This window comes from Pyxicephalus adspersus, chromosome 8 (genome assembly GCF_032062135.1).
Source record: "Pyxicephalus adspersus chromosome 8, UCB_Pads_2.0, whole genome shotgun sequence".
Classification (NCBI taxonomy): Eukaryota; Metazoa; Chordata; class Amphibia; order Anura; family Pyxicephalidae; genus Pyxicephalus; species Pyxicephalus adspersus.
The window spans coordinates 40,758,865-40,771,946 of record NC_092865.1 but is presented as its reverse complement, the minus strand read 5'-3'; the positions used below and the strand labels follow the sequence as shown (position 1 = coordinate 40,771,946).

The window sequence follows — 13,082 nt, the reverse complement described above, 5'->3', positions numbered from 1 at the left end:
GTGGATCATGCATAACTCCTATATCTACACTCTGCATCAGGAAAAGTATCATTTTCATTATCTGAATTCATATTTGTTCTGACCAGACCATTTTATTGACCAAGTAAATGACCATGATTGTTTCTGGGTGTAATTCAGAGCATCCTTTGGTTCTTTCTCCCAGCTACTACATCAGTGTTTCTCAATCTTTTTAACCTTGAGAGACCCCTAGAAATAACTTTCAGGTCTTGGTGGATCCCCTGCTATAATATCTATTTCCACAACTCAAAGTACAAAATTGTAGTGCCCCTTACATAACTGGCCAGTGTGAAGAATGTCACCCTTACAAATGGCCATAAAGATAATTCATGTCTATTAAACTGACCTGAGATTTAAACTGCTAATTGCTCACGGATCCCCTAGCAACCTCTGGAGAAACCTTGGTTGAGAAACCCTTTACTGCATTATTATCATATGCAATAGTGATAAAGGGGTCAGCAGATATCTAAAGGTGCTTAACCTGGTTTGGTTTTTCTATTATTTTTATTATTATTAATAATATTATTTGCCTCAGCTGGGGTCTTGGACTCTTTAAGATGTGGCTTTAGAGCCAGCACGAAGATCAGGAAACTAAAACAAAGACAAAAGTTCTTGTTTGAATCTTTTGTTTCAGGTATTCTGAAGCCAGTGTCAGTAAAACAACATGTTTAGAGGAAGTCATTATTGGCAGCTTCTGTGTGTCTAATAGCTTTTCTTTAAATGTTTTTTGCTGCCTGATCATCGTTGGCAACGAACACTCAATAGTAAAAGCATTGTTGGTTTTAACTGTCCAATAATACCAAAAAACATTTTTTATTAAATCTGCATTTTCACGCAAAAGTAAAAATGTCATGGAACATGGAGCCGCCAACAGATTGCTGTATATGATCTAAAGGAATATTTCAGTAAGCACCATTTTAGGTCGGGTTTAAGGATCTTAAACAGATCTTTTTGGCTTTTTTTCAGCCAGCGAGTTCTGGCTGTAATTTGAGGGTGGGGCATTTACAACCTGATGTTTTATGAATTTCCATACCTATTCGACTATTTAGGTCAATGGATCATCTGGCAGCCAGGGTATAGGTAAACTGATGTTTACTGCAGGATCCCCAAAGCTTTATGGAAGTTGAAATGGAAAGAAGCAGTGTTTTTTTGTTTTGTTTTTTTAGGCTCTCCAGTTAATAGATAAGAAAACTGGAAACGCCTGAACAGAGCATAAAGACGATCTTGTCACTGCTTTGGCTCATTCAGTTCTCTATTCTGGGTCCCTGTATTTTGAGCATCCATGTTTTCTGTTTTTTATTAATACACAGAAATCTGTGTGTCCTTTTTAAGATTTTGTTTTTTAATTTAAATGCATACATTTTTTTTCTTTTACAAGGAAAGAAGAAACTATAACCATATACCCAGCCGATGTGGTGCTTTTTGAAGGTATATTGGCTTTTTATGTTCAAGAAATCAGGGATATGTTCCGGATGAAATTGTTTGTGGACACAGATGCAGATACACGACTATCGCGAAGAGGTGAGCCTGTTTGAATTTTTTGCTTGTGTTTTTAACATGCTCACTTCTGACTTTGAAGTATAAAAGTGCTGGATTCCTGGCTCCATGCTGATATATCTTGGATTACGTCAGTTTAGTCTTTTGTTAATCCTAACCAAAGATCAAATGATGCACCAATAAAACAAGGCAAGTGTTTTAGGATTTTCTAATTGTATAAATTGTTGCAGATTAAATTGGCACGTTTTTATCAGGATTGGTTGCTGCAAGTTATGTGTGAAAGAACCTGGCACCTTTTTTGTAAAAACATACCTTCTCCGCTATTTTGAAGACAATGTTTTTATCTCTGCGCAGAACCCTCCCTTTTTTTTTTTGGTGTTGCTTTAAACAGAGTTTCCATCCTTTTTAAAAGAACACTATTTTCTTAAACACTGATTAAAGTTAGATGTGTTGGTTAGGATTTCTGTCAGGTTTTACCGTTGTTTTCTCATTGGTAAGTTTTATTGGTAAGTTTTACTGTCAAGATTAATTGTCCTGATGCCTCATGTCACTGATGAGGGTAAAGCGAAAATCTTGATTTGTCATCAGAACTGAAATAGTGGGGAAAGCTTTCAATAACGACATTTGTTAATGTGACCACTGTCCAGGTAGTTGTCGTATAAATGTAAAAATTGTTTCAGTTCATTTGTGTCTACAGGTGTGAGATGAGAAACCATTAAAAACTACCTCAAAGTATTTTTTCTGTACTCCTGCATGCACTGACCTAACCTATGCTCACATTTTCTTCATGTGATAATCTCATTTGTATGTTCTGTGTGCAGAAGAAATCTGTGGAAACATTAGGGTTTCTCTAATTGTTTTTTTCTGAAGTAACCCAATTGATTAACCTCTTGATTTGCAGTTACAACAAACAGTTCACGTATCTTCTATACATTTTAGTGTGATGACACATTTTGCATTAGCTCTTTGCCAGCTTGGGATGTACTTGGGTGACTCTGACCTATCATATAAACTAGACTTAGACTTACAGTAATAGACTTACAGTTATTGGAGTGGCCCCGATTTGTAGTTTTTGAAAATAGTGGAGGCTAATTGCAAGTAATTCCAAGAAAAGAGTTGTGTACCCTGTTCAGAAATGGGAAGGGGGGGCAGATGGTGAATGTGGTCCAAGCTAGGGTAACTTGCCATGCTGGATAAGCCCTAACCTAAAACACCTTCTGTGTGCTTCTTAGAGGCCTCACAGATTGCTATGATCTAATTGGAAAAAATGTTTCTGTGGGCTGTTGTAATGTTTAAAACTCTTTGTTTTATGAGTAGACTTAGGCAATGTTGTGACATTAATTTTTATTTATTTATTTTTTTTTATGCCTTTGTTTAGGAAATACCAATACTTTAGTGTGCATAGTATAGGCACAGGTTCAATGTAGGTCGCTCACCCAAATATGCAGTCGGTAATATTAAAACATTTGATTTACGTACCTGTTCCAAATCAGTGAAGACCAGACCTGTTCCAAAGTGCTGAAGCTAGAATACTAATCTGACAGCCAGGCAACTAGTTCTTGCAGAAGGTCAGTATCATTAGTTCACAAAGTTCTTTCACTATCATTATCTATATAATAGGAACTTGGAGAGTATTTTTAAAACAAAACATCTATGTAGGTCAACCTTTCTCTAAATTACTTTGCTCAACCTAATACTGATTGAGGCAACAGTAGTGGGATTTCACAACCATACTGCCTAGATCTAATTTGGCAGGACTAATTAGGTGAAAAAATGTTGTTGATCTTTGTCAGAAAGCGCAGGTAATGTTGGCCTTCTGGGCTAACTTTTGGGAACTGTCTGTAGCTCAAACTAGGTGAGCAGCCTAGGGCTACAGCCTCCTCCATGGATACAGAGCAGTGATTAAGCATTTGTCATTCTAGGACTGAAAGTGTAAGAAATAAAAACCTATAATGATCATTAATCATACATGGTGCGGTTCCACACCAATTTCAAGATTCAGCACAACTGCAAGAAGCAGCTCACACAAAAAATTCATAATGCTAAACCAAGAATGTGTTAATATCTGTTCCCTTTCTGTAATTGCCTGGGTTGTTTATTAGCATTGTGGCAGGTTTTATTGGTGGACAGACATTTCACTGCCTGGTGCAAAGTAATAGGAATGCACACTGTGAAAACTCAAATGTAATTGTATGTAGAGATAACTGGTCCATTGTACAGATCTTTTTCTCTCTCTCTCTCCCTCTGCAGTACTTAGAGATATCAATGAACGAGGTCGTGATTTGGAGCAGATTCTCTCGCAATATATCACTTTTGTAAAGCCAGCCTTTGAAGAATTCTGTTTACCTGTGAGTATTTATTTGTTACAATTGTGCATAAAATTTTTTAAAACTAATAAAAAATAGGAAATAAAAAAAATCAAATCAAGTTTAGGGGCATCTTTCTACCGAAATATTGTATACTTCTAATAGCTATGGAATCCATTATTTGGGGTAAGCGTAGGGTTTATTGACAAATGCTCTTGGAAATTTTGTATTTACCTGTTTTCAACTAATAATTCAAAACTTATTTGAAAATTAACTATAGAGTCTAAATGGTGACTAGAAAGAGAAAACATGATGTGGTGTATTGGATAAAGACGTCAATGAAAAGAAACCATGCCCAACCAGTATGATTTTCTATTTCATTAGTTCTATTCCATCCCCAATGCTTTGTTCTGCTTGGTGTCTTTGTGGAGATGGTGTCATAGCAGAGGTAGGGTTTTGCTTCCTCTGAGCCTCCAGCAAAGAGATCAGTGAGCAGCACCGTAGTGACTTTACCAAATCTAGATACACATCCATAAACTGTTATTTCTAAGGAAAATTTTAAGATAAAAGGTACACAATGCCATGTTGAGATGTTCTTATATGATGTTTCGTCTTTGATTTCAGGTTAGGTCTACAGAGGTCAGCAGAGTTTGTGTGTTGTGGCATCTAGAGCACTCAGAATATGACTGAATGCCATTACTTGTAATGGTAAAGCTTTCCTACTCCCAATCATTCCTGTTGGCTCATGTTTTTAGTGGGACAATAGGAATGTATGGTGGAGAAAGAAATCAAGCTCCAACACTGCTGGAACTTTCCCTGACCAGAACTGCATGGCGTTTGGGCAGGAAAGAGTCCCTGAAAGCCTAAGGCAGTTGTTTATTTACTTAATTCCTGTCGGCAGCTTGTTTTTATTAAAGTGACCGGTCAGATGATTTGTTAGTAACAATAACTTAAAAAATTGGCAAGAAAAAACACTGAAGTCGTCCTAAATGTAACACGAAAAATTTGGTCTCTTGGTCACCTGTTTCAAATGGTTTTAAAGTGGAGTCTGTATGAAGAAGTACCACACTAGGGGTTCAGCCCAGTCCTGGATGTGTCATGAAAGATATTTCCAACCTGTTTAATAAGTAAATGATCTCCGGGGTTATACTATACAGGTAGTCCCTGAGTTAAGGACATCTGACGGGTTTGCATGACTTGCAGAAGAAGTCTTTTGCTGTTCTGCAACCTCTTGGACAATTCTTTTTGAATTTCAAAGCACAGCTTGCTCCAGAATTTAATGAGGCTCCGTAAAGTCTTTGTTTGTTTGCTTGTTTATGTTTTGTTGCTTTGTTTGTGATTACCTCACAGTGAGGATTTTATATAGTAACTGACACCCCGCTGCCTAATAATATGTTGAGACAAACATCTGTCCTAATTGCATTTATTAAAATAATGTACCTGTTCCAACTTGCATACAAAATCAACTTAATAACAAACCTACAGACCCTATCTGGTCCTGGAGCTCCTCATTCATGCATAATCTCTGTGTATACTGATAGGTGTGCACTCTCCTCAGTATAACATATTTTATTGTGTATAAATGATGGAAGTATTTCAGAAAAATGTCTAAGATGGTTTGTGGAATAAAGGATATAGCTTTTGTTTAGTGCACGCAGCTTTGAAAAAAACAATCTAGCGCCATACAGAATTTGGCTTGAGACTAACTAAAGTTTCATTTTTTTTCTTCTTCTTTTCTATCCTAATTACATGTAGACCAAGAAATATGCAGATGTGATCATTCCCAGAGGTGCTGATAACCTTGGTGAGTGAAGGAAATAATATTTTATTAGTAGTTTAATCCCTTAAGAGGTAACTCCGAGTGTGAATCGGGGTAGAAAAAAGGTGCTGGAAGCGGTAACCTTGAGTAACACTAGAGGTAGGAAAACCTTAGTAGATCGAGACTTGCCTGATCCGCCGGCATCCTTCTCCGCGATGCCTGTCTTCTTTCTTCCTTAGGCCGGCTTTCTCTGCGGATGAGTCAGCAGGAAAAAAAATATGCCATCTGACTACCAGCCATCCATGCAGAGTTCTGTGCTCAGACATTTTCTAGTGGGAATACAGCTGCTTAAAGAGGAGTAGAAATTACCCAAGTAATCTTCCAGACAGAATTGTATGTGGCATTGAATAATCACTATGGGTAGGTATTGTAGTTTGTAGTAGTTTTTGAAATTATGAATTTCCTTGTGAGTCTGAAATTGTTAATTTTTATTATTTATATAGTGGCTCCACAGAACTTTTTTTTTATTTTCTTTGTTTTCTGTTTTATGTAAACTTTGTGCTCACACCTTCCATTCCCCTTTACCTTTTAGTATACCAGACAGTATCTGTTTTATGTGCAGATGAATAATGGTAAAGTGTTGATTCACACCTTTGCTTTGCATTTCATGTAAGATTGACAGAACTGAACATAATATTTTTTCACTTTACAGTGGCGATCAACTTGATTGTTCAGCACATCCAAGATATCCTAAATGGCGGTTTAACAAAGAGGCAGACTAATGGTTGTGTGAACGGTTACACAAACCATCGAAGCAGGCACCCCTCAGAGTCAAACAGCAGCCGACCTCACTAAAGTGCCCTGTTATTATGGAATCTGTATATACTTTACATCAATACAAAGTATTCCACTCTAACCTGGAGAGACACACAAGCTTTCTTTGGAGGAAAATTAATTCTTATGGGCAATGCGAGCTCTGGCCTTTACTCTGCAACAAGAACAAAACATGCTGGAATTTGCTGCTCTTTGAGTCAGAATTGGAAAACCGTGGCCTAATATGATGCCTTTTTTTCTTTTGCTTACTCCTAATTTGAATGGAGAAAGGGAAAGCTGGACAAAAAAAAAAAAATCTAAACTTGAACAACCATACTGACTACTGAAAATGACATCTGCAAGGTACCCTAATATTCAGTTCACTCTAGATTTTTTTATAATGTGAATTCTGCACAGGTATATGCCACAAAAGTATTTCAAAAGCTTTGTTAATTTTGAGTGTGATTTATAGGGGGAAGATTAGGTAAACGTGCAGTAATTGAGGCAGTGACTATCCCCCCAAAAGATAGATATGCGTTCCCTTTGATATCATTTATAAGGGTTTTTTTTCTAGATGTTAAACTCCTGATAAGTCAGTAGGGAGGGTAGTAGGATATCACCACTTAGAGCAGAAGACTTGCCTTTTTCTGGTGCCAAAATCATGATTGTGGGTTTTTATAATGTTACTCATAATAGACGTTCATATTTGCATTGTTTAAAGTTGGCAAAGTATTTATTTTCTACCCTGTAATTCTTTCTTTTTGTCAGTTATTTTTCTTCCATTGTCTTGTTCCCTTTCTTAAACTGTATCCTGATCTGATTAAAAAAAAAGCTGTTATGAACAGCAGAAAAATACATTAAAAAAATTTACTTGCTCAAAGTGTTTGTACTACTCAATAATGTGATGGCAAAAATGTTAATGTTTTCTAGCATATGCTAAAGTTTAATAGGTGGCTCTGAATATTATTTATTTATTTTTATTTAAAATGGCCGTTAACCTATTAACTTTCTCCTGCTGGACTGTGATCTGCAACATCATAGGTTGCAATATACTAACCACATCACTCATCGTGTTTATCAGTTGTTAGCGAATATGTTGGGTAGTATAGCAGTTACTGCACATTTTCTAAGGCACCAGACCTTTCATGCAGAGCGGATATTCTCTTAAATACCAGCTGGATAGCATTCAGTCATAGTGGTCATATGGGAACAGACATATGTGCTGTTTTTTTGTTTGTTTTTTTTCCTCTTTTTTTTTTTCCCCCTGCGGATTATTTTCTGTTTTTTAGTATTTTTTTTTTTATTATAATCCATTGACTATACATATGAAGGATAAGAATAAATGTTTGTCATCAAATTTAATTGTATTGGAGGAATGTTTTTCAAGTATAGTTCACAGGGGTAGTTAGTTATACCATAATGTAATAATACGGTGCTCTTTCTAGACAAAGGAAGAAGGCCAGATTGACACTGAATTTATTAACCGCTAAGTAGACTTCATACATAAAACAAATATTGTACCGTGCTAACCTCTGTGCGACTTGATATACAATTGATGTTCGGAGTAGCAGGGTAGAAAAGATAACTGCGCATTAGAGTTCTAATCTCCTTAAAGTCATAGAAGTAGGGTCATTATATTCCTACACTCAGATTCCTAATTGCCCTGCCTAGGGACTGTCATTAATCTAAAAGGACCCGGAGATTTTTTTAAAATAGGCCTGCCCAGCTTTTTATTGCTAACAAATGTCATGGAGTAGTTCATGGAGGAACTATACTCAAAAACTAGTCTTTCAATTTATAATCTGTTCTCACTTACTTGCACTAAAATGTCAGTCTTCTCTGGTGGCACTGGGCTGGGTCAGCTTGTATCCATGAAAAATATAATGATTTATGAACTGTTCAGAAGTGGAAATATTATGCATGATTAGGGCAGTGGTAGGGGATTAGAAACACTCCCTCCAAGGGTGGCATTTCCCAGATTGCACCTCACCGCCTAGGCAATAGAGAGACCTGGGCCAGTGGCCAGAACGTTTAAAGGTAAAAGCAAGCTGAAAAAAAAAGTATTCAGATGATTATAACTTTGGCTTATGTTATCCATAAGCCAAAGTTGATTTTGTGACTATAGGTACGCTTTAAGCTATTCTGGGGTCACCTATGTATTCTTTATTATACTAGCACTAGCATAGATCTCATAACTATATTATAAGCAAACATTTTACCTTTGTTCATGTGAAATTCCCCTTATTGGATTCCCTGCTCGTTCCTTGCTTTGACTTACTTGTCAATGGATGTGCGTTACAATGCGCTTGTGTCAATAGATCCGAGGTGGATCTGAGATCTAGCATTAACAGGTGCATTTGACAGGCCGTTCACCTATTTATTTAGATTTGGGGAGGCACTATGCATCAAGATGTTTCAACCACTTTCAGAATATATTATTTTTAGATAAAGTACGAATACCCCTCATTACATAACTGTGAGGCTACATATAAGCTTATCTCCTGCCAGCTTTGCTGCTACACCATCCAGTGCACACTATGCAAAAAATAAATAAATAAATTATTCATATGTGAAGTGTCGTTTGTACTTTGATATTTACCTTGTCAAAAACAGAATCACGCAATCCCTCTTGGGAGTCTTCTAGGTCTATGTGTTTCAATAGCAGTAATTTATTCCCACCAGCCGATATCGGAGGTCCTAGCTGATAGAGCTGTTATGCCCATAGCAGACCCCCACTACTAGGGCCTAGTACATGTGGGCAGATTTGGAGCTCCAATCCAAATGAATGATTGGATATAAAGTAATCTAAAGGCAATTAAACTGATAACTCATTGTAAGGAACTGATTTTTTTTTTTTTGGTAACACGCTGTTTGATATTTGATCTCGCACATATACACAAATCGGCCAAATCATTAGGACTACTGCCAGGTGAAATTAATAAACTTAATTATTTCATTTACAAAGGCACTTGTCAAAGAATGTCATTTTCGACAATACAATGTCATATTGGAAGCAGAAATTGGCAAGGGTAAAGATCTGAGCGACTTTACTGAGGGCCCACCATGCTAACCATAAAAGAAAGATGCCAAGATAGACATTTATTCTTTATGAAGCAAAGCTTATTGAAGCTAAATAATGAGTACAAAGTGCCTTGTGGTATGACATGCTACTACCACAGGCTATCTGCAGGATCTTCACCCAAGCCTCAAGGTTGACAACCATTACATCCTTGCCATTTTAATGGACCATTAGGAATACAAAGGGTATTAGGTGCTGTCTTAAAATGATGTCACTGTTAATTGCCACAATTTTAGATGAGTATATGAAATGTATCCTGCATAGGTGAATGTCATAGTTTTCAGTCTATTTCTGGCAGCACACATAAAAATTCAAAGTATATGAGAATTCAAAGAATATCTGTCCTATTAAAGGACACTCACTGGAGACCTATATCCAACTTCAGAAACCTTGTCATATTGGTATATGTTAGTTTGGTGGACCCTACCAAACTTGGATCAGAACAAATATGAGTTCTTTGTGTATTTGGCATTGCAAATGACTATTCTGCTGTTGTTTTTTCCACTAAGCATTTTCCAATCCTTCACGAAAAGCACAAGTGACTAGTTATGAAAATGTCAGAAAAAATGCATTGGTTTGCCTATGGAGAGAACGATTGCCAGGGAAGATTATTGGACTGCTGGTATAAGTGATGGGTAGGGAATGTCAAGAACCAGAAGATAGCTTGTTATACCCCCCATTAACTTTCTCTAATATGTGAAGAAGGAATAGAATCTATATGTGGAAAAGTTTATGATGGTATTAGATATAGCCAAGTTTTAAAGTCTTCCGGTACTGTTGCCTCAAATTAAGATCTCTTTTGAGAAGGTTGCTATGGATCTGGTTTGGCCACTTTCAAAGCCCACCAGGGGGTATTAGCCGATGTTAGTAGCCACCCTGGATGCAGAAGCATTTTTCTCCTATTAGGGTTACATACAAGGTTTTCTGCCATATGTTATTTAGTTACAGTTTTCTTGTTCATGTATGCAGCAAACACTGCCTAACCTGCAAAAATGTCACAAGTCCATACTCCTTTCAAAGTAGTGTTGGTGCTGTGAATGTCTTGTATTATGGGATTGTTCAGTGAGCGCTAGCCATCTAGTTAAGGGGGATTTGACTGATCTATTCCTTATGTCAAAGTTACTAAAGAGCTGTGTAGGTTGTGAAAATTGCTAAACAACACACCCTAATGTATCATCCCCAAACTGTTGGACTAGTAAAATAGTTCAGTAGAATCTTAAAAGGTTTGACAAAAAAATGTGGTTGATCATAGTTTTGGGGGGCCACTATAGAGAGTACATTTCTGCAATGGAGAGGGGTCCATATAAGAAGAAAATCCTTGATATTTGCTGCAGGGTATTTCAGCCTAAAAAAGGAAAAGTCGCTCCAAATATACCATGTTAGCCTAGTACAAACTGAAAAGATCAGGAGACATTCTGAGCATAAACTAATGCTAAAGGTTTTCAAGTGAAAGGTATACCTGATGTTGTGTAGGCAGAGTTAAAGCGAAACTGTCATTAAAAAAAACCTTCAATGCTTTTGTAGTTGGCCTCAATTTGGTTCTGTGCCGTCCTGAATTCTTTTTTAGGCCTTGACACGGAGGTACTAATGGACACTGAAAACTTTTTCCTTCTTCTCGGACTGTGCAGACACAAGATCGGGTGGCTTATCCCCCTGTAAAAGAAAAATTGCTGATCTCACTGCTCATGCATGAGATCCCATTTTTGTTTACATTGTGGGGAAAAGCCCCTTGTGCGCATGTCTGAGATCGAGCATGTGCACAATGAGCAGCCTGTAGCCTCATGCGATACGAGACATGGGTATCCATGGATGCTCTGGGCTCCCGTTCAGTCTTTACTGCCGCAACAGTAAAGACAAAGGGGCGGAACCCCCATTTTTTTAAAAGAAATAAAACGTAAACACATTTTTAATTTATTTTAAAAGGTTATATACAATTTATATTAAGCATGTGCATGAGGCCAGAAAAAAGCTTGTGATTGGAAATTAACTTTAAGCAGGGGTTATGTCTACCTCTAACGAAATCTCAGTGAAAGGAGCAAATTCACTATAGTATAAGGAAATAAAGACAGTCCTTTCCTTCAGAGCCCTTTGAAGAACAAAAGGAAATATTGTGTAAGGAGCTTTTGTTAACCACCCACAACTTTATGAATTTCCAGTACAAACAGATGCCTTTGCTGTTGGCCTAGGAGCAGTCTCATCCATCCCAGGAAATAAATGGGGAAGAACATAGGTCAGGGACCTAGCAGATGGACAGTCATGTGTGTACTGTATGTTGCCAAAATATGCTTTTTCCCAAAACTCTGAGCGGTGGGGGTTGGTATGGCAGGAATGAAAACACTGTATATATGGTGCCTAGGTTTCTCACCTACATATAGTGAGGGAATCCATGGCAGTGCTTGATATGGAGAAAGGAAACCCTTTGTTAGAGATCTCAAATGTTCTTTCCTTGAGGTACTGACACAAGCTTATTGGCTCAGACAATCCAATGTTTTGTTTGTTTTATACTATTGTTAAAACAATAAAACAATTGTTTGCTGCATGGACTGTTCCAGGATGTACCTGTCCCTTTAATGTTTGTTAGAGAAAATAACAGTGTTGCGAATAGCAGTGCTGCAAGATATAACAACAGTTTAAATTTTCATCCATCCTTCCTGAGGCAAAATAAGGCCATGAAAGCAGGGATTAACAAAGGAAGTATTTCTGCATACTGGAATCAGAAATGATGCAAAGCCCCAGTACGAAAAAAAATGCATACATAAACACACGTCTGGAAGATGATGCTCTCCAGGATACACATAAGAAAACAAAGTACAAATAATGTAAACAAGTAATATGTCGGTATATACATTTCTTCACAAAGACCAAAAAAAGAATCAAAGGATAAAATAAATACAATAAATTTTATGATGAATGTGTACAGAGTGCAGTGAATCTATTGTGTTTTCTGTTCTTTAAGAAATTATTGGGTGTTTATTCTTTTTATTATTGTTTTCTATTGCATGTATATTATGTACCAAGTACAATCTCAGGGGGAGTCAGTTAACCTAATGTATGTACCTGTATGTTTTTGGAGATGTTGGAAATCTAGAGTGCCTGGAGGAAAGCCAATGAACACTGGGATAACATGTAGACTCCTTGCACATAGTGTCATGGCCTGGTATAGCAGAAGAGCCAGCCACTCTGCAATCTAGGTCATCCCCTGTTTTTAAAATGATTTTCCCTTATGATTCTTTGATAATATTGAAATATTTGACACTATTTTTTTCTGTATACATATGCAAAGTCTAAGATTATTCCAGGTGACGTGTGGAGCCAAGTTGTACATCATCAATCATAGATGTCCTCTGTAGGGTCAGAGATATCACAAATACGAAACCAAGTTTGACAAACTAAGGGACTAATAAATCTTATGAAGGTATTTGACTTCATATCAAAGAGCTGTTTTGGATTGCATTTGTTTATGATGCTGTTTGCTCTTCAAACTGGTTGTGATTCCCTGTGTTGCAATTTTTTTAATAGTGGTAGGCACCCTGCTTTCATCTGTATGGGGTTGCAGATTGTATGATAGAAAGAAGTTCAAGATTCAGATGATGTCAATTGGGCGGTATTG

General features: G+C 37.1%; 1 protein-coding gene across 1 annotated transcript in view; it reads left to right on the top strand.

The window, feature by feature from the left end:
• The window catches only part of LOC140336785 (uridine-cytidine kinase 2), a 16,111-nt gene extending 8,838 nt beyond the window's left edge, over nt 1-7,273 (top strand). The window contains exons 4-7 of the mRNA XM_072420137.1: nt 1,397-1,539; nt 3,766-3,863; nt 5,577-5,625; nt 6,293-7,273. Coding sequence (XP_072276238.1) covers nt 1,397-1,539; nt 3,766-3,863; nt 5,577-5,625; nt 6,293-6,435 — 433 coding nt within the window. The 3' untranslated portion in view covers nt 6,436-7,273. The remainder of the gene's footprint in view (nt 1-1,396; nt 1,540-3,765; nt 3,864-5,576; nt 5,626-6,292) is intronic.
• Nucleotides 7,274-13,082: the final 5,809 nt, after the last annotated feature.